The sequence below is a fragment of the Nestor notabilis genome, unplaced genomic scaffold (assembly GCF_000696875.1).
Source record: "Nestor notabilis isolate BGI_N333 unplaced genomic scaffold, ASM69687v1 scaffold36214, whole genome shotgun sequence".
Taxonomy (NCBI): Eukaryota; Metazoa; Chordata; class Aves; order Psittaciformes; family Psittacidae; genus Nestor; species Nestor notabilis.
This window is the reverse complement of record NW_009925785.1, coordinates 2,506-24,656: the sequence shown is the minus strand read 5'-3', so window position 1 is coordinate 24,656 and position 22,151 is coordinate 2,506. Positions and strand designations below refer to the sequence as shown.

The 22,151-nt window shown below is 39.2% G+C and overlaps 1 protein-coding gene across 1 annotated transcript; it reads right to left on the bottom strand.

The window, feature by feature from the left end:
* Positions 1–7,051: 7,051 nt before the first annotated feature.
* Positions 7,052–17,788, bottom strand: LOC104404690 (histone H4 transcription factor-like; the record flags this gene model as incomplete). Its single annotated transcript, XM_010013196.1, has 6 exons — positions 7,052–7,469; positions 8,107–8,222; positions 9,020–9,158; positions 10,176–10,296; positions 12,982–13,059; positions 17,677–17,788. Coding segments are annotated over 6 exons (984 nt in total), but the record flags the coding sequence as incomplete, so codon positions are not given.
* Between the last annotated feature and the right edge of the window lie 4,363 nt (positions 17,789–22,151).

The following is a 22,151-nucleotide window of genomic DNA, read 5'->3' as shown; positions in this document are numbered from 1 at the left end:
GGAGGGGAGCGCTGCGCACTGTTGTTGGGGTGTGATAATTAGCTATTAAATAAAGGGGAGGGAAGTGCCGGCAAGTGTGTTCCTTCCTCCTCTTCTCTAGGAGCCCCAGTGGGTCTGCGTGCCTCCGGCAAGGGCAGATGAACCCTCCACCTATGCATCACCCTTAGGGGGCTGCAATGCTTGGGCCAGCCTGCCCTGCCTGGTAAAAGCTGGAGGCTGCCCGGGCATGCTCCAAAGCAACAGTTTTTAGGGAAACTGTTGCCAAGAACTGCTGCCTGCCTGGTTTTCAGTTGCCCCTGGGATTAGGAGCTATGATGATCCCAGCAGCAGATTTCAGTGTCTGAATCCTTTTGTGGATCTAACTGCAAGTGCCAAAGGACTTGGAGCAATGGATAAAGGGTCTTACTCTGTGACTGAGATGCTGCAGTGCAAAGAAAGGAGTCTGCAACCTTTGGTAAGGAGGCTATTGCGATCTGCAATGTGACCTTCACACCTATCACATGTCTAAAGGATAATAAAGCTCGTGTTTGTTTATCATTCTGAATATCAGATTCAAGCTGATCGTTCTAGGCAGTTAGCCTATGATCATTTAATCTGGCAGGTTGGGCAATAGATAGAGGACAATGTGTTTCAAAGCTAGGATAATAGCAGGAGTCAGTCTTGTCTTTGCAAAGCTCCATTTAAAAAGAATCTATAGAGACATTTAATTACTTTCAAAAGACATGGGACACCAAGTCTGTTCTCGGGGCTCTATTTGACAGGGACTTGTTCCTGCTTAATTTACTCTGGATTAAACCGGCTTACTCTGAATGAGAACACCTCTGTATAAATAAATCGAGAATAAGAAACAACTGCGTGTAGAGACAAGCCCTTAGGTCACCTGTGTGACCCAACAGTACACCTCTACCTGACTTCCTTGTCCTGGCTATCATCATTGTCCTTGCTTTGATTTGGGATGTCAGCTGTAACTGGATCAGTCTGGGGAACCTGCCATCTGTCATGGAGGTCTGCAGAAGTTGAAACGATTTTGAGAAATAGGGCCTCCGACGCTCTACCTTCTGGAGGTGTGCACCACTTTGTTGCAAATAGCACACCAGGTGGTTTGTTCCATTGTCATTCAAGCTCCTGTTTCATTGGGAAACTAGTGAAAGTTCTAAAACTGAGTGAGATGAAACCCAACTTGCACATAGTTGGCAGTCAAGTTTAAGCAAAAAGTGGATTGTACACCTTCTGCCTGTACTGTGATTAGAGAATTAATTCGACAAACAGCAGCAACAAAGGAGTGAAAGCTCATGACAGAACACAGGAAGAACTCATGTAAGAGAATTTTAATTACTTAAATGCTTTCAAAAAGGGCTAGGCCTAAATAAAATTCACATTTAAGCTGCTTAGAGAACCAGCTGCCCAGGTTCCGAGCTTTTAGTTGGTAAAGTGTAGGAAGGCTGGAAGAGGGCACTGGAACAGCTAGTCTTCAAGAGGCAGAAGAGGAAGGTGGCAAGGGAATTCCGGAGCAGTCAGGTCACTGGCTGAAATAAATAAAGTAGGCTAATAGTTACCAACTGACAAACAATAGTCAATATTAGGTCTGTTGAAAACAAATCATGTGAAACCAACCTAATGTATCTTTCTGTGGCAAGGTGACCAGTCTTGTATAAAATCCTTCTCTCCCCTGTGCGTACGTTTGCAGAAGCATCCCAAAGAAACTCTTTTCTTACTGTTTCATTGTCTTACAGTCTTTCTCAGTCCTTTCAGAGACCAGGATTTAATCTAGTGCTTTAACTTGTTCTTTTTAGAATGTAATACTTTTAAAGGGTTGCTGGGTGTGTATGAAGTCAACCAACATGAAGATTCAACAGGGTGTAGAGCACCTTAGCCCTGTTATGTTAGAGCTAAAGTATTTTGCTTCTATGTTCTGTGAATGGATAGCAGGTGGCAACTATGTAATAGCTTCAAAACTAGTAGGAAAAAAAGCACTAATTGGCAACTTGCAACTTTCCAAAAAGCTAGCACAAAATATCCATCCTTTTGCCCACTCTGCAAACATTTAAGCTACGCTTAGGTTTTTATATACAAATGGTGCCATGCTGCAGTTGGCTTAAGCAAGCCTAAAACTACATTGTCTCTGAAGGAGGCTGCCCTCCCCTTTTTGTGTCGGTGCCTGTATTCACATGGTTGCACTTGTGTTCATGTGGTTGAACAGTAACTGCACCAGCTCAATGATCTCACTTAAAAAACCTCCCAGGTTAGTTTTCAGGCAGATCAGAAAGCTGGCCTGACTTACCAGGTACTTGTTAATGTCAACAGAAGGGGAGGCAAGTGGGCTGGAAGGAAACTACCTCTGAAGAAGGTGTTGAAAGGGGCATAGTTGTACATCGTAGCAGATGCTGGAGTTCCTTGCTTATCTCATTTAAAGCACACCCTCACAAACAACTGACAAGTGTGGCGTGGAGGTGGAAATGAGTGGTAGGAAGAGGATGGGAATTCTTAAACCAACTTTTCCACTGGAAAAAACCCAACAAAGTACAGTGTAGGTAATCCTCCTGCAGTCAATGACATGCTCCAGCTGGATGGCTCATAGTGCCCAGAATGCATATTTTTGCTAGTTCAGAGCTTAAGTTAGTGACAGCTCTGCCTGCTCAGCACCCTAGAAGGTAGTTCCTTTATAAATTCATTTGAATATACAAAAGTAAACCATGAATTACAAGGCAGGCTGGAGAACATGCTTGGGCCTTCACCGTGTGGTTTTAGTGCTTGTGACTGTAATATTTGAACAAATCGGAACAGAAGTTAATAAAAATCTGGTGGCTTCCTTGTGAAGCTGAGAACTCATCTGTGGAGGCAGAAAACTAAGGCAAATCATAGTTTGTTGGAAATCATATAAGCTCCTTGCTATAGGGACAGTAACAGAACATTCTCTTTTGGTAGGCTTTGCAGATTGCTTGTAACATCTTTCTGCATGGAATTATATGCCAAAACCCAGGTCAGGGCAACCACTCCTCTCCCAGCCACTAAATTTTAAAGCCCATGCAAAACAATAGCGTTGTTTAATGATCCAGCTCTGAGAATTTTTTGCCAAGAGACAAATACTGTGCTTTCTCGTAACTGCTTTCTTAGAAACCACTGAACTATTGTTGCTAACATTCTTTCTCTAAAAGGACTATAAAAAGCCCTGCATTCAGGAACTTAACTGAGAAGTATTAAACAACCCAAATTGTACATGCATCTTGTTATCAGCTCTGTTTATGGTGGTAGAGAGCCTGTACAAAGTGAAAAAATACTAATTAAAAAAGAAAGATTAATCACCTGCATGTAAGCAGTGAATGACTAACACAGTTGTTACTGTGGTATTGGGGAAAAGAATGCCTAGTTTTAAATTTTTGTTCTTATACCTCTGAGAACAAAAAAGGTATTCTGCATGATTTCCTCAAGCTTGGTCTTGCTCAGCTTCTTGGCACACACCGTCATTTTTCAGGTACATTTTTTCCTGCTGTTAGCTGTGCTGCAGGGCACCGTCTCCGAGGTCATTATCAAAGGGTTTCTTTGTCAGCCTGGCTCCTCCTGCCTCCACAAAGCCAAGGGCTAGCCCTGTCCCACCGAAATCCACACAGGTCCCGTGCCAGAGCCGCAGCTAGACATTGTGCTGGTTTCACAGTCTTGGTGGACCTGTGCCAGTTTGCCTTATCTGATGATCTGGCTCCATGAGAACAAGTCCCTAATGACTCACATCCACCTCATACCTGGTGTGCACGGGAAGAAGCTGTTTTTCAAGCTGGGTCCCACAAATGACAGCAAATCATGTCTTCTTTCTTGTAGAGCTGCTGAATAGAGTGTGTGTTCAAGGGAGACACTTACTTAATGCGCACCCAGTGTCACACAGTGTCGTGGTACAAGGTGGCAGGGTGAGTCTGCAGGCATGCTCTGTAGGCACTTCTACAGGATGGCACTTTGCAGCACTTGCTGGGGAGAAAGCAGCTTCAGGATCACGTTGAAAATGAAGCAGAAACAAAACCCTCATTTTCAAAAGCGAATAGATCTACATGCAGTTACTATAGTGCAAATAATGAGCATGGAAAATTTAAAATTTGGTATCAAAATCAGAAATAAAAAAAAAGCCTCTTTTCACCAAAGAGCTTCCATTCAGACAGATATTTTATTTTGCTTTGTACATGCAAACCACCATCTTGGAGTGCTAATACAACCCTTACATCTTAACATAAAACTTGAAAAAAACTCTGAAAAAACAACTAAACCAACTTTGAAATCCATTGTCACTGACTACTATTACCTAGTGAAGACACGGGTGTTAGCAAAGCCTCCTCACACAAACTAATGTAAGAACGTAGATTCTATACAAGATTACTGACAAGATAACAGATGCAACCTTTTAGCTTTGCAAAGCCCCCATGTGAATACAAACACTGTGAGCAATGCTAAAGTGGAATCTAAGCAACAGCAGGATAAAACTCTAGAAGGTCATTAAGTAGCATAACTGAGGGAAATTATTTGAAAATATGATTTTAAAGAATAGGTCTCCATTAATAAATTATCATCCCACTGTGTCTGTCTCCACAGTTGATTTTGTCTTCCAAAATGTATTTAATAGGCTCACAGGAAGTTGTGGCAATGTCAAAATTGCAGGTCATACCATTGCCCTGCAAGTGTGGTTCCACAGCTCAAGCACAAATCCGTAATGCCACGTTTAAATCTGTTATGTGAAGCCCCAAATGGCCTTTGTGTAAATCAACCCCAGTACCTGCAGTGGAGCTTGCACCAAAGGCAGCAGCCTCCCAGTCATGCCGGCATGGAGATCTATCCAAAGGTGTAAATTGTTGGATAATGGACCAGATGTTACTGCTAGGCTATTTTAAAAGATCTGGAAAAAGACTCCTCTGTACTCTGGTTGAATAATATTTTCCATTATAAAGGACTCTTTCTTTGGGAAGTATTAACACCTCTGTTGTTTGTTGCAGGCCTTTGATATTTAGCAGGGGAAGTCCCAGAGGCTATAGTGGTACCTGTTCATTGCCCAGAGAAACGTGACTCAGTTGTACCCATACTATAAAGTATTAAAAATGACAGGTCTCTGATTCATGCACAAAGGCAGATTAAAATCAGGCTGCCACCCACATCTGTCTGGCCTGCCCCCACTACACAGATGGCTCAACTGCTCTTCAAACATCAGCTGAATTGCCACAAATTACAGCCCAGCATACTTAATAATACTAAAACCTGAGCGCAAAGATCTCAGCTACCTGCAAAGCAGGAACTTTCAAGGCAGTAACAAGCTGGACAGCTGTGGAAGGAGATTTTTTACAGCCATCACTTTTAGTGTGCCTATGCTTGTGACAGGAGTCTTAAACTCCTTTTCTCTCTCTGGCCAAGATTGCTAAGCATCACAGACAACCTGGTCCAGATTGTCAGGCTGAAGCAGCAGTGAGGATGGGTGCACAGTCATGATTTAGGGCTCCCTCCAGCAAGCCCCACTCCCATTCCTAATGCAGCTGTAGCAGACCAGCACAAACGCATCAGCAGGCTCACTTGCCCATGCTCTTTGTGACAGCAAATGTAGGAAGCAGATACCAGTATCACCATTCCACCTGCTCCTACAGGTCCTCATGAGGGTCCTGGGCAGAATGCTGTGCTCTTCCAGCTGTGGGGATGACTGGGAGCACATCCCTCCTTACCCCAGCACTGGCCTAGCACAGCCTCGTGGTCCTCGTGTGCAACAGCGGGCAGCAGCTGGGTGATGAAGGGCCAGTTCAGGGGAGCCAGTTTTCTACAGGACATGCAGTGTACATCCTCCCAAACACAAGTGCCCCAGCATCCGTAGGGTTACACAGCAAGCTCACTTCAATTTCAGACAGCCTACTTTTATTTAAACTATTCCCAGTGTGCCTGATACTACATTCTGCTGTCCAGAGCCTCACCTGTGTGCAAGCTGATGGCTCGTCCTGCACTCTCAGTACTAGTTTCTCTCATAAAAGAATGAACATTTAGTAAGTGGTGGTGATGCAATACCACTCTGTCTATGCACTGAAAGTTGCACTGTCAAATTGGCACAGGAAGCCCTTCTCAGAGAATACCTCTGGGCCCTCAAGGGACACCAGCTTGTGGTGGTTAGCACAGAGTGAACTAGATTTCTAGCTGGCTGAATACCACCTTCTCCTGCATACATATTTTATTTGGAAGGTTCCTGGTTTAAAAGAAATGTTTCAAACACTGTAATTCGTTTTTACTGTGATGAAAGATACATGTCTTTTTGTCTATGCTCTTTATAGAAGACTCAGACAAATGCCTTTGCCACACACTTTTCCTAACAGATCAGGATAACTATGGCTATGTGGAATTATTTGTGAAAACACAGGTGGGATACATTTAGTTATACTGCCAATATCATTCATTTACTTTCTCACTGTTGTATCTGCAGCACGCAACAAACATCTATAAAATTGCCACTATACCAAATTGTATATAAACCCTATATAAATCCAGCTCTGTGAACATCTTTATTTTATTTAGACATACCTTTTTTTTTATTTAAATGTAATCATTTAGTTGTAGCTTAAAAGTCCTTTATGAGAATAAAGTCTCAAATTATTTCAAGAGTTATTAAAGTCACTTAGTAAAGCTAAGAAACCTGACAAAACTGAGTTTTAATATACATCTCACAAGCTGCTGCTGATTTCTAATAAATAATGTAGTAGGCTAATAGAAAATGGGGTGCTTTACGTATCAGTTCAAACTGTTTGTCTCATGCATTGGCTCAACACTTTCCCCATGGGATATATATTTTTAATAAATAAATACACATGCACACAGATATATACGCTAGGTGAATATACAGAACTTAAAAGTTTCTTCTCCAAAAGGCTATAAAGTATTATACATGCATAATATTGTATTTTGCATATATTCTCTAAGCACATTAGAATAAGTTAATGTGAAAGGTGAGAAAGCACAGTATTGTGTACAAGATTTGTGAAGGATAAAAGTGAAGACTTTAGAACCTATTTTATTTAAAAGAATAAACCTCTTCAGAAGAGTATACTTTTCACAGTAAGAATCCATTAAAAGGCTGTTTTTCTGGAAAGCTATCTGAATTCCCAAGCCCAGCTCCATTTCTGCTAGTTTTTCCTTCTGCTTCGTCAACTTCATCAGAAGTACAACAGCTTTCAAATGGCTGTACAGCAGTTTGAAGTTCAGAATACATAGGCTCTGACACAGAAGTCTCTGTTTCTACCCAAACATTTTCTCGAGTAGCTTGTGATCCTGGCTGAAGCTGCATGAAAAGCACTTCTACTGTTGAAGTGTCTCTTTCGCATGAGTCTCTTCCTTCTCTTCCAAAACTATTTTGACTTGGTGAAGGCTTATTTGTTCCTGTCTTGTTATTGAGAGCCTGACCTAAACCCATGATGTCATTATACACTGCTACATTCAAACTCATATGACCCTCATCATCTTCTTTATATCTAAGGGAATAAAATTGACAACACTGAAAATACAAGTACAAACACAGCATTTACAGCAGAAAGTAAGGATAATCTAATCTCTAGTTAGATTTTCAAAACTGAGAATGGCAGCAGTTAAAAGATGAATTAGATTGCTATTTATTAGGTGGCACTTAAACAAAAGGCACTCTATATGAAGGACCACCTGCAAGAGGGTTCTGATAAGTAGTTTTTATCAAATATACATCATGTAACAGAAAATAAAAGGTATCTATTCATAATTATATTTTATTTGCTGGATTTTCTTGTTCCAAAATGGAGATTATGGCTTGTTTATACTACAGAAGCTGTTGAAATATTTATGTACTCTTTCATGGATATAACTTGCAGGGTCAAAAAATTTCTTTCAACAACCTAGGTTACAAGATTTTCCAGAGTGGTAAAAGCTATAAAAGCATAAAGACCTTTTTATTTCCTTGGTTTAACTATCTTTACACTAGTGCTAACGAAACCTAAGTAGTAAATTGTTTCATGCTCAGAATGCTTAAAACAGAAGCAAACTTAAGATAACATTTAATTAAATATCTGCATCTCTTAGACAAAATGTTTTAAAAAACCCCAACTTTATGATCTGAGCAAGAATCAGCTGGTAACATACCTGAAACGAGAATGACTGCAGAGTTTATGAGCTTTTCGAAGATGTAGGGTCAATGTATAACTCCAGGAGAAACATTTCTGACAGATGTGGCATTTATATTTCAGAATGCCATTACTCTTGGAAAGAAAGACTGTTAGAGTCACTGAAGGCTTGCAGGTACATATGACAAAAATTATTCATTTGTTGAAAAAGGGAAAACCACATAAACTAGCTGAAAACTCTTCTGAAGTGAACTTCCTAAAACATTTAAAATCTGTGCTTTTTAAAACATGTCTGTTTAAGGAACCCCAGTGAACAAGGAAATTCTCAGCATAGTCCATCAGTGCTCCAATAGCAGTGTGACACACATCTTTCACTAAAATATATGCATTTTACAACATAGCAGTGATCATAACTGTCATAACTCAGGAAGATGAAGCAGCAGGCAACAAGTGTGCATAAACTATAGCAGCCAAAACTGTATTTTAACGCTGTGGCCAGACTCACCTGATTAAAAGTGATGTATGCTTTACATACTTTACAGTTTCTCTGTTTTCAGGTAACATATTAATTCTAAGGATGGAGTACCAACATGAGGAGAAAGGTGACACTGGATTTTAATCCCCGAAATACTTGGCTGTTGAGATTAGGATTGTCATCTTATTTTTCAAAAGGGGTTGGGTGTATGTGGGGGGGGTTCAAGACAGTGAGTATGCAACTGCATGCACCTAAAGTAAGCACTCAAGTGCTTACTTTAAGGTAAGGATGAATTGGGTATTTGAATAATACTTGCAAGAGACTTAGAAATCTGTGCAAGTAAGTACTTGATTTGATGCAAAAATGAAACAATTCACAAAAAACTAAAGGCATATAAAATTGGAATTTTAGTCTCATTTGTAACAAGGTATTTTATTCTGCTATTTAATATACTCACCATATGTACTCTCTTGTAATGCTGTTTCAAAGTTTGTAAAGTCCGTGAAATAAAACCACATCCTTCAACATCACAGCTGTAGGCATCTGAATCATTGTGTGTTTCAACATGTTTATGCAGATCATACGCATTCTTAAAACTTGAAAACAAGGTAAAACAAATAACAGATATAATAGTACAGAGGAGTTGTCTTGTGGTTAATGTTTAGGACTGGGAGGTAGTAATTTTTGGCTCTGACAATGACAAGTGAAAGCGGAATATGTGTAAATTGCTTCTCTACCTCATTTTTTCCACCTGTGAAAAGGGGATAGTACAGACATCTCTTTGATGTGCTCTGGGTTTAATTTTCCATTCCCTCTTTCTTCCCACACATCCACACCATGCCCAAATCTAGGTAATTTTTCAACAACCATGTTGCAAGGCATCACCCCCTCTTTTTGTTTGTGTAGAGAAAATTCTTGTCCATTTTCAGTCAGTCATTTCATGCTCTCTGGTCTAGAAATTCAGATTATTTCCTGCTGCCCACTCACAGTTCACCGAACACAAAAGTACATAAGTACTTATTCACTTTATCACACTTTCAGCATGAAAGACCAGACCTCTTACCTTCTCTGGTAAAGTTAAACATAATTTGTCAGTGCTTATATATACAGTTTGGTCTGTCACATTACAATGTTGTGGGGTTTTTTTATTTGTCTCCTGTGTGGCATCATATGGCAAAAGCAAAAGAAACCACCACAGGAAAATGAGAGCATTAGACAGCAGAAGATATTGTAAGCCCATGGCAGAAAAATCACTCGAAGGAGAAGACTGCAACTCTCCCAGCAAACAGCCAGCAATCATTTAGAATGGCAAAAGACATAGTTTAGGGCAATACTGCTACATGTCTCAACTTGTGATGACCATTTTGGCGTACTCATGATCTTGCCAAGAAAATTCACCTTTTAACATATCAGTTCTACGTGCACCACAAGTTCATGAACTACAGCATCTCAGCAGGTGAAAGCAGATGAACATCAGATGAACCTATTAGATTTCTTCATAGACCTGTTGATTATTTTAGCAGTTGAAAACTTTTCTTTCTTTATTCCCATGTAGAACACCAACTTGGTTTTACGGTTCTGCTCACATAGCAACAAGCCTCAGATTTTCTTACCTGCTGTCACAGAGGTGACAATGGAAAGGACGTTCATTACAGTGTCGGAATCTGGTGTGTGCTTTCAGTGAGGAAACACTTGTGCGTACCATGTCACAAAGGGCACATGTAACGTGATAAACTAGAAAAGAAAGATACTTTTAGTTCTGTATCCCAGTTTCACACTGACATTGTCTGCTATGACGCACGACAAAAATATATAAAAATATCAGATTTAAAGTAAGATATTATAATATATTTGAGACTAAAACACACAGAAAAAAATATTAAAATGGATTGCAGAAGCAATAAGGAGGGTAATGGAGTAATGGTCAATCTTACAATGTTTCAAGTTACTTAAAAAAAATAGATGGTAAGGGAAAAAGATGTAGAGGATAATGTTTCACTCTCTAGGCTGTAACAAAAAGGATGATTATCACTTTGCCCTTGGCACTTTGGGAGGATTTCTAAAAGGTGGATGTTGTCTGGAGGCCTTCTGACAGACAAGCACTGGCAAATCTACTTTTACTGTTTAAGGTATTACCACTCTCAAAAAGATGGCAGAAAGAATACATGTCTGTCCTCCACCTCCCCATTTCACATTCAGGTATATTTGCTTAAGGCATAATAATGCAAGGTACTTGCTAAGCTGCCAGACATCGAACTGCAGTGGCTGAGACACAGGTTTGCTCTGACTCTGGAACAGGGGAAGACCTCTGGCAGATTGGCAGGCAGGACTGTAACATCTTAAGCTGAACAAATGTTTGCTTGGCTGCATATGAATCAGCAGCCTGATGAATGCAGTAGGAAGGGTCTCAGTAAAGAAGTTTTGGATTTAGACAAAATCTGTCATATTTCGGACTCTGAAACAACACATTATCTTATAACAACTGAGCGCTATACAGATGACCAAAGAAAAACATGCAGGTGAAGTGCTCATGTCTTCTTGAAAACTAATATAATTCACTATAATTATTCCGGAATCATTCCCTGCATAGGCACTTTTCCTCATCGTTTGTCTTAAACCAGGAAAAGTGAGTATTTTTTTCCTCCCTAAAATAAATAGCTTAATGTGGAAGCCAGCCTGGAACAATATAATATGCAAAACTGCCGTGAGTGAAGTTCAGCACTCTCTTGAAATGGGAGTATTCAATGGTTTACTTGGTTGTCTGGCATGTAAGAATGTCCATGCAGGGAGTGATTTCAGAATACCTACAGCATTTGCATTCACATCACAGCTTATTTCAGAGTCGTTTCTTATAGGTAAGCAAGCTTTTTAAAAGACAATTTCAATATTTATCTATATCTGCAAGCTATTAAGAATTATGCTGGGGTAAGAATCTGAAAATATCATGTCTGCACTGGTAGTCTGCACTAACATGCAGACATGTATGCTGCCAGAACTTATAAAGAAAGCTGATTCATGAACCAGGGAAGTGCTGGCTCTAATATCCAAAGGGATTTACATTGTGCCTGTTCAGTTGGACCCTGGAATGCCTTCCAGCTCCCTCAGCCAAATTCACATTGTGGGTGGTTCACTGTGGCTTACTGGGACATGACACAGGTTCACATTATCCTTATTCCTAGGTCCAGCCACCTTGCCATTTTCCTTGGCTGTGTAAGCAGAATGAGGTCTGAATTATCAGGGGACAAGGATGGCCAGGCACAAGAACTGTACAGTTCACAAAAGTTTAGGCACAGCCAGAATGACCAGACACAAACAGTCCAATTAGCTATGTGCTTTATTCAATATATAAAATCTATCTTAATGTGTGTTATGTTTTAATTAAAAAAAACCCAAAAAACCAAAAAACAAACCCCAGAAAACCAAAACAAACTCAAACAACAGTTTACTGAAACTGCTTCCTTAGCTAATAAAAAAAATAAAAAATCTTGATTTGTATTTATTACCAATTTCTGTCCAAAATCACTCTGAGACAAAGGAATAAAACTGATCTAGCACACAAACAAAACCTAATTATTTTCTAATATATAAAAATTAAGATATTTTAGTCAGATGCATGTCAACTATAAAACCATTCAACTACAAACATGTTCAGTCCTGGCAGGTCACAGTAAGCACCAAATCAAATGCATAGTTGTTAAGCACCAATGTGTTGACTTGCAGACTGAAAAATCATGTTTCCTTAAGAATGCAACTAGAAACTAGAATCTACCCTGACTGAGCAAGTCTGCACAAAGCTGCCTGTATGTTTATACAGCCTAAATGACTGGTACCTAGGTCTGGCTACATGGTTCAAATATTCCTTTTCCTGAAGCAAAGACCCACCCGGCTCTCAGCTTCTGCATTTCCTGTATGGCCAACAGCAATATCACATGTTTCCTTGTGCTTAGATGCTGTAGGATTCTTTCCCAGCAAGTCATAGCTGTTGTAGTATAACCTGTGGGAATAATCTGGGGACCTCAGGGAGATTGTGGTTAGGTCAGTGAAGGACTACACTATTTGAGTGAGGCTGATTATGCACTGCCAGGTGAGCAGAGTTGCAGTCCAAGCTAAAATACAGCTTTGGCTTTAACCATGCCCCTAGTCATGAATGCAAGTAAACAGAAGTGAAGAATAAGCATCTTCATGGGAGCTAGTGCAAAACAGAAAGCCCCTTACACTTTTTGATCAGAGGGCATGAAGAAGGGAATTTCCACACTTTAGAGGGACTGGCAATGAAATTCTTACTTCCCAGCATTAGTAAGACAGTTGCCCCAGTCTGGTATGTGAATTTTCTCAACTGATATAATAATACTTACAGCTCTGTTCTGTACAAGGTGACCTTGAGAAAAGTGCATTTTATTTTAAAAAGCTCTGACTTACCATGTCCCCTCATGTGATCTCGTAGCAGCCTTTCATTGGCAAAATGTTTCTGGCAGTTCTGGCAAACAAACATTCGATCTGAATTTAAATAGAAACTGTTTAGTGGCAATGCAAATAACTTACGAAAGACTTATTAATTAATAACCTATAGCTGCCAGTTCCATGAATAATCTAACAGAGCACTGATACAGTTTCAATTTTCTTTTTCATTACCAATGCTCTTCAGAAGAAAATTTAGTTTAGGCTTAATGAAAAGGATTGCTTATCAGCAAGTTAAATTTATCCTGAACAGCATAACAATCTGTTCAAAACACTAACAGTTTGAAATTTGAGCTCTTCCGTCAGTTACCTAGAATGCACCTACTTTCCATCACCAAAACATCCACAATTCATAATATTCCAAGTGCTTAAAACCAGAAAAAACAATCACCTCCCCCTTCCTCTTTAGGAAAGCATGCCAACTAATGCATAGTTGATTGAGGTAGGGAGTGTTCTGGTGAAGAAAATACTTACTGGAAAAGCAAAGCTGAAGAGAAAAAAAAGTGCTTTTTGACGTGAAAGCAGTCAAATTCCCATTTGGGATTACTTGCAGGGATTTTGTAATCTGAGCCTGGCTCTTGTGGAGGTTCTCACTTCAGTAATCAAAAGTCTTTCCCATTCATGGGCAGTTTTCCAGTGTCAATGCAATGTCACGCTGTGCCATGGCACCAAAGGAAGAGAGGCAGTGCAATGCCACAGTTGCCAAGTGAACAGCTTTTTTGCTGAAACATGGATCCAAGGGTGTTATGTTGCTCACTTACATTACCCTAACTCATCAGACATGCAAAGTCAAAAGAATTTCTACACTTTATGAAAACCACTGCTTTCCTGGAGCAAACCCTGCTTTCATTTAATTGACTTGTATGAAAAATAGAAATATTTATGAAATTACATGTGCACATTATCACAGAGCAACTTAAATGAAAATCTCTTAGAAATATAAGCAGAAATAAGAGCTTACTTACTATCTTTTGAAACTTGTCTCTTTGTATGATCAAAAAACTTAGTGTTATTGGAGAACATTCCTCCACAAGTAGGACATGCTACAACTCTTTCCTGTGTGTGGGTTCTTAAATGATCCCAGAGCTTATGCTTTCCTTTAAATACACCTAAACAATCTAAATCAAACAAACAGAAAAAACCTGCACATGAGTGCTGTACTCTTTCTTATGTAGAAACACAAAAAGCTATTACATACTTACGTCCTATTGTTATATTTTTAGAAATACACAAAAAAAGCTGCTTCTAGGAAAAAAATCAGGCTGGCACTATTACTAATATCATGTGACATTTAACCCCACAAACATCCGTGCCAAAGCCAGATTATTTGTCAGTAATCAGAATTCTTCAAGACATGTTGACCAGGTGTGTGTCTCACAAAAATTTCAGTTTTGTTGAACTAGCAGAGAGTATGCAGTTATACTTTCCACATGTGTCAAAGTTTTTGACTCCACATATATGCTCATACAGCAGAATACAGGTGACACTCATTACAATTTCTGTTGCTCACTACCATTACGGAACTCCCGCAATCTTCATGGTCTCTGGAGAACCAGGAGAACAAGATGGGGTAGTGAAAACATGTGTCTTCACATTTTCTGTCTTTACATACACGTTCACATAGTGGTTAACCACAAGCAATCAGCTATCCACCAGCCAATCTTGGCATATAAATAGCTATGTTCTCAGATCCCTTGAGCTCAGGAACAGTATGGCGTTGTGGACACGGTGCAAGTTCTAACAGCACCAGTAGGAAGCTCTTGACTATTGACATGTGACAAATAAGGGGAAAATCCCTGGTAGGTTAATGTATTGGTGTAAATGGAGCTAAAGAACTACTTTCAGGAGAAAACTTCAGACAGATGTCAAGGAATAGACTTATCCTTTCACATAAGGAGAAGCAGCTCTCCCATCTACCTAAAAAACCTGACAGCTATGCAGAAAGCTACTTTTTTAGCAAGGTGAAATGGCCTGGACCCAATCAAAGACTCTTACAAATCAAGATGATTAAAACTGAATTCAAGAGTAAGAGATGGGGAAAGATAAAATATTCTTTTGCAGATGATGCATGGTAATAATAATTGAGTGAGTCAAATTCAATGACAGGTGGGATACCTCTAGGTCTCAGAAACTAATATGTAAAATTCATTTAACAAAAAGGATTTGACTAATCCATTTAACCAGGTTCCATTTCTACTATTCATCAGGACATTCTTCCAAGTAGAATAAGAATGTAATAGCCTTAATAACAAGCCATACCCGCCTACAACCAGTAGAATACAGGCAACTTCCTGAGCTTCACATCAATACACATAATAAAGAGATAAAAGTCTAGACTCCTTATAAAAGACAAAGGAAATCCTAAAACCTCACCCTGTCTACAATGAGGAAAAAGGATCATCAGTGTCTCTTTCACCTCTACTGTGTACAGGATACTTCTGATCAGGAGAGGCAATAAAAAGAATGACAAGTTCCCATGTCTAGATTAGAAGCTGCAGGACTGATTTTTTTTCTAGTGCAACATGAAGATTTCTGTATGTTTAACCACAGATTCAAAATATAACATACAAGACATCAGATTGAATCTCTCTCTCACATCCTTCCTTTGTGAACTCTGCCAGGGCCCTGAGTATGCCAACAGCCTCTGGTCACCCTGAGCAGCCTGTAGTCAATCTTTGTCCGTAATCCTCCTCTACAGCCAATTCCACGCCACACATCTAAGGGTTTAAGCTGCCTGTGTTTGAGGTCTGCACTTAAGACAGTGTGGCTGTTCAAGCTTCAATCACTCTTCTGTGAAAACAGCTGAGCTGTAAGAAAAAGCAGCGAGAAACTTCCTCTGGGGCACACCCGGTGCTGCAGTTCCCCACCTGTTGCGCCTGACTGGTCCTGCCTCAGACTTGCTGTCTGGGCTTCCTGACTTGACCTCAGACCTGGCTTGTCACAGTGGACTTAGGTGGTGGTGGCTGGGCTGTGGCTGACCCTGGCTAGCACCAGCAGACCTGCTCTGCTCTTGTTCAGGTTCTGTGAGACTGCACCCTGCCACTGAGGTCCCTGCTTGCCCAGCTGTCACCCTTAACTCCCAGTTGTCCTCCCTTGTAGAACAGTCGCTTGCTGTGTCCTCACAAATTCAAACCAACTCAGACCACCAGCTAGTACACTGAGAGTCCCTGGAAAAGACTCATCACTTTCCATCCGTTGCTTCAGTTTCACAACAACTTCTTCCTCATCAAGATGAGCCCTTACTGGCTTGTCCTTGCTTGTTAATTTTGGGGTTGTGAATGAAAAGTTGTCTTTCATTGCCTAGACATCATGACTACTGCTAAAGTATTTTAAACTAGCCTATTAAAATGGCTTATCTAACTTAAAACTTGCACCTCTTGTTACAACTGATGCCCATTTCTTCTCATCCTTCTCATTCTCATTCAGACATGGAGAACAGTTGATGTCACTGTTCCTAATAGCAGGGCATTTCCTAAACATATCTGAACACACACCATATTCCTTTTCTGCGGCATTTCCTTTCTCCTCGTTCTGTTATTTAGGCTGTACAGTCAGAGCAGTTCCTTCACCTGTTCTAATAGGCTATATTTTCCAAAGCTGTAATCACACTGATATGGGATTTTTGTTCCTCTAAAGCCTACAGAGTCTACACTATCAGGTCACTGGAGTGAGTTCCCAGCCAAAAAATAATGCATCTATCAGCTAATCTCAAGAGGGAAAAGGAACAAAATGATGTCACCTTGCATCCACTGATGGGATTTTGTCATCATTGCAGTGAACAGCCAACCCAAAACTAACTTTAACTCATAAGTTGAAAAAAACACCTATCTGGGGGTTTACCAAGAGGATTCCCATCAAACCTGGACTTTGTTGACACATTTTGCAAGACACAGCCAAATCAATTGGTTTAATGCAAGCATGGTATGTCCTGTTTCAGGATTAGAGTCCCATGAATTGTCTCATTATTCTTCAGCAGAAAGTCTTTTCTTCTGGAGAGGTTCTGCTCATACTCTTAGTAGGTCTGAAGCTGAATGGCATGCACATCAAATAGCAGTCCATAGTTTAGCCCTTACTCAAACAATCAAGGCATCTGCTATGAAAGACTGTCAATGGAATGTGGCTTCTACAGTAGAGCCAAGGGCAGAACATCAGCTTTGAAGCCATGACAATAATTTTAACACAACAGGTAGTCAGCAATATACAGAATGCATTAAAAATGTTCTTTCTCACCACAGAGTTGTAAAAAATTAACAATAGGTGTGCTTCTCTTGATTTTAAGGGAACAGATGAGGGAAAGCAAAAAGTAAGCTCAGTGTGAACTACTGTGAGGGACACAACACCAATCCCAAGTGGTAGAAGTGAAAAGTCAGTTTGAATGGCATACGAACTGTCAACCACAAGGAGAATTATGAGGAAACCCAACCGTGTTCGGTAATGGCAACTGAGGGTGTTCAACCCCATGGATGATAGGGACTATTCTACTTAAATCATGGTGCCTACAAATGAAAATGTTTCTACAACTGTTTAATATATATGAAAAAATATCTGAAGATCTCTCACAAGTTCTTGCGCAATATGCAGCACTAAGTGAATTTTGTAAGAAACAATGAAGTGATTTTTAAAATGGATTTTGTTTTTGTTTTTAATATGAACTACCTTTCCAGTGACAATAAACAGCTTTCTTCTGATCTGTAACAATTTCTTCTTCAGCAGCATAGGCATGATTAGCAACATGTTGATAAAACCACACTGGGTTATTGAAGGTAACCTAAAAACAAAATAGAAGCATGGAGAAGACAAGATAGTTTGGGCAGGAAACCAACTGACGGGAACATAGTGTTTCTAGAAACCAAATAGACACCAGTAAATATTGCAGTAACATTCAATTAACTCACCCCAACACAGAGACAATTACTACAACTACAAAAATGTAGAACATTCTGCAGTATCCACCACAAAAACCAGGTCCTGAATTTTCACCTAAGATCTATTAGTTGAAAAGTCTGTCTAAACTAATTGAGCGAATGCTGTCCATTCTTTGGGACAGGGATGTGTCTTTCAAGGTTGATTTATTTATTTAATGTTCCTGTTGATTTATTTCTTTGGTTAATTTTACCTTGACCCCTCCCTTCACTTCTACCTGCTCATACTCATGAGGAGGCTATGAAGGCAGCACAGGTAATTCCAACAGAAGTGGGAAGGCTGCACAGTGATTAAACGGAATTAGGTGTTGTGGACACAGCACTCCATGAGTCAGTACTTATGTGACAAGGGGGACTAAACCCTAATTAGCCTCTGTCTCACAGCATAAAAATCCACACCTGCAGAGTGAAAGTAGACTGCACATTGCATTTTCTTCAAGTAACAGAGGGTGTCATTCAGCTGCATACTGTCATCAGTCGCAATTCAAAGGATACCTCTCTGTTCCAAATAATTTAAGCCCTCAAACTCTGCTGTGCTGGCACAATTTGGTAAGGTTACACATCGAAGTGGGACAAGGAATTAATCTGGCTTTAGACCAAATCAAAACTCTGGGAAGAAGAAAGGGGAAACAGGTGGAACTCCTTAGGCTGATATTGTTGATGATGATGATGTACAGCTGATTCTAATTTAAACAGCACTGGGGTTCTTATAGGAAAAATATATAAATGAAATAAAATTATTATCTGGTTTTAATCATTCTAGTCTTAGTAGAGTGGGTTAAATGAAGATGCTAGGCATTCTGTGTGCAGAACAGCGCATTCACACAAGGAGTTAATGCAGGCAAACTGCTGCATTTTAAATTCATACTCCACTGTATTTCACAATAGCACCCTCAGGGAGACAAGCCCTTATTTCCTCTGAAGGGCTTGAAACATGATCTGAGAAATGCAAGGTCTTGTGTATATGAAAACATATAGACATATTAAGGTGAATCAATTAAAAATACTGAGCTAGACAGTGATCGAAAACCTCTTCACTTCTTAATCAGAGTAACCATATGGGGGTTAAACCCATTTTAATTTGTTGGCACCATCTCTTTAAGTCTTTCACTGGAACTTTCTTGAATATTTCTTTATATGTAAGTATGAGAGGAGAGAAGTTTTTGGGGCAGTTGCCCAAGTCAGAAGCTTTACCTTTGGGGAAACTGAATCCGACACAGTAGGAGGCACCACAAGTGTTGGGGGAAGTTGTATGGATGATTTTCAAAGAGAGTTATATTCATAACTGTGGGAACATATTTGCAGGAGGGTGGGAAAGGTAAGCAGTTTTCCCTGCCCTCAAAGTTCTCCTCTTTCACAGTGTGCCCTACCCCACCTCCTGGGTCTAGTCTAGTCTGCCTACTAAGTTGAGAAACATTCTTTTAATTAATAAAATTCACAACATAGTTTGAACTTGAAAAAACATGTATAAAAAGATTTAGCAAAATGCTGTGGACTAGAAGATTCCATCAGCCAAAACTGCCCACTTACACAAATGAAAAATGGAACATGAAATCAATTAATGGGAAGATTTTCCTTCTGGTTTTTAAGCTTTTTTCTTTTTCCAAGCACATTTTTCAAGAGACTGTGCTTACTGACAGATGCAGCAAAACCAAATTCTGAGGGCTCTGAAGTTTTTCTGGACATCTTTATTTTTAAAATAAATAGACCAATCTTGGTAGTGTGTGAGTGAAGACTGATTAGTGTGTATTGAAAAGAGTCAATAACAAAAATAAGTGTTGTAAGAAATATGATTCTTATAAGCTATGAGACATAATGGCAATAAGATTTGTTTGTAGCAATAGGTTGCAATCAAACTATGTAAACAAAATGAAGTTATCATAAATAATGCTTTGTATTATATTTTTAAGCTTATAGCTTTAAAAAGAAGAGAATGGGGTACTTCCATGCATAATCTAGTAAGTAAAAGACTTTCTCACAGATCCACTTAACAACAGAACTACCGTTCTCTATAAACACCACCCTCCTTATTTCATGTAAATAAAAATTAATAAAAAGAAAGGTATCAAAGCATTATGTGAGTGCAGATATCCTAAATTCAGAGCCAAAAGAGCCAAATGCATATTTTTAGACATTCTGTCCAGTAATAACAGACAGATGAGGAAGCATTCACTTTTTATATATGCTATGGCACAAACAAACTGTAAGCTGAAATTTTAAGAGGAAAGTGGAAATAACTTTGGACCTAGTAAGGAGAAGGTTAGCAAAGCAAAGCATGGACTATAAACACCATCAGAAAATAAAAGTACATTCACTTCATCACTGCAGTACATAAACATCACACTGACTCTAATTCAAAAATGTCACGCGCGTGAGGGATAAAATACCTATGTAAAGCACCACCAGCCTGACATTCCTGTGCATAGAAATAATTTCATCCTCATTAGTCTTTGTTTATAACCTCAAAAACCATAGTTTATGTCATTAATTTTATCACAAATTTGATATGAAAAAATCATAGATAACAGAGAAATATGATTTAAGGGTGATAACCCATGAATCATTGAAAGGCCTAGAGACACATCAGGAAAAAAGAATGAAAGGCCTTTGAAAAACATTAATGTTTTTGGTTTGATTTGCAGTTCAGCACTACTAAACCTACATCAGATCTGCCCATATGAGGTTTGCAAAATTCAGTTTTATAGTTTTTCTGATTTTCACAGTACAACTCATTTCAGTTGTTTCTTCTTCACCAACATTTTACATTTTTAGTTATACCACTTCACCCAAATGAAAGAAAAAAACTCATACAATATGAAAAAAAATAATGTAGACCAGATAGTTTTCAGAGAAAGGAGTTATGCAGTAAAATTGTCTATCTTGCTCAACAGTTACACAAAAGGAGATGATAAGAAAATGTCATCTGCAAGGGATCACACTTGTGGATATCTTTGCATACCTTTGCAGGTAATGCTCACTGTTTCTGAGGCCAATAGTGACAGAAAAAGTGCTTCCCTACAACATCATATGAATACAAAGCCACTTTTGATCAGGAATGAACACCTCCAAGAAGCAGAAAATGACTGACTTCTGTCAACAGTAAAAAAAACCAAACAACAACAATGACCAAACAAACAAAACCTCAAAACATTTCCAACTGACTAGGGAAACATCACATATACTATTGCCTTTCTTAAGGCAGACAATAAACACTCTGGACCTTTCTACAAACTACCAAGTTCATTAATTTTTTATTAAATTGGTTGTATTAAAGCTTTGTACACATGCTTTTAAAGCACAAGAGAAGTTGCATCTTTGTCAAAAAGATCATTTTAGTCACCACAAAGAGGAAGAAAATTTGAATTAGGGATCACAGGTGTCATACAAATGTGTTGTTTACATTTTTGGGAATGCTACCATAATAATTATGTATTACTTACAAAGCCAGTAGGGAACGTTGTTCAGAGGCGATATTGAGCAAGAATTTCCAATAATAAGTCAAATCCAAAGAATGCTAAGGAAAGTTAGGAAAGGAAAAGAAATGGCAATATCTCAATATATTTCACTTACGTCACAGTTTTCCCAGTGGCAAACAAACTCCTCTGAAGTCTTTGGTAACTGATGCCAGCTACGGCTGCTCCGCAAACACGCTGGCAAATTCTGGTGCAATGCCCATAACTGAGAGCCTATGAACTTCAGTTTGGTGTGGTAACTGTGAAAATTGACATGTGTTACCAGCTTTCTTGGGTCTTTTGCCTCAAATTCACAACTTCTCCACCAACACCGGTGCTGCTCTAAACACAAGAAAGATCTTACAGAACACTGCATGAAATCTGCAACCATGTGCCACAGCAGAGAGAAAGCCAAGAGTACTTATGTTTATAGTAATTCACTATCTGTAAGTAACCTTAGCAGAGAAGCTGGTAATTGCTATCTACCGATAAAGCACTAGATAAGACTTGTAAATTTTGGTAGCAGATTTTCCAATGTCTCACAACTGCAGCAATACTCCAGGGCTTTGTGGCTTAAACCACAACTTTTTGCAGAAAGGCACTTCATAGATTCAGTAGGAAAAAACTGTAAAAATAAGTATTTTCTTAGGTATATGCTATGACACTCTGCAGCTTAGGTCACAGAGGCATTGTTAATGTTGGTCCAATTCTACTTTTTTCACCTTTAATTAAAACTCATTCACCTTTAATTAAAATG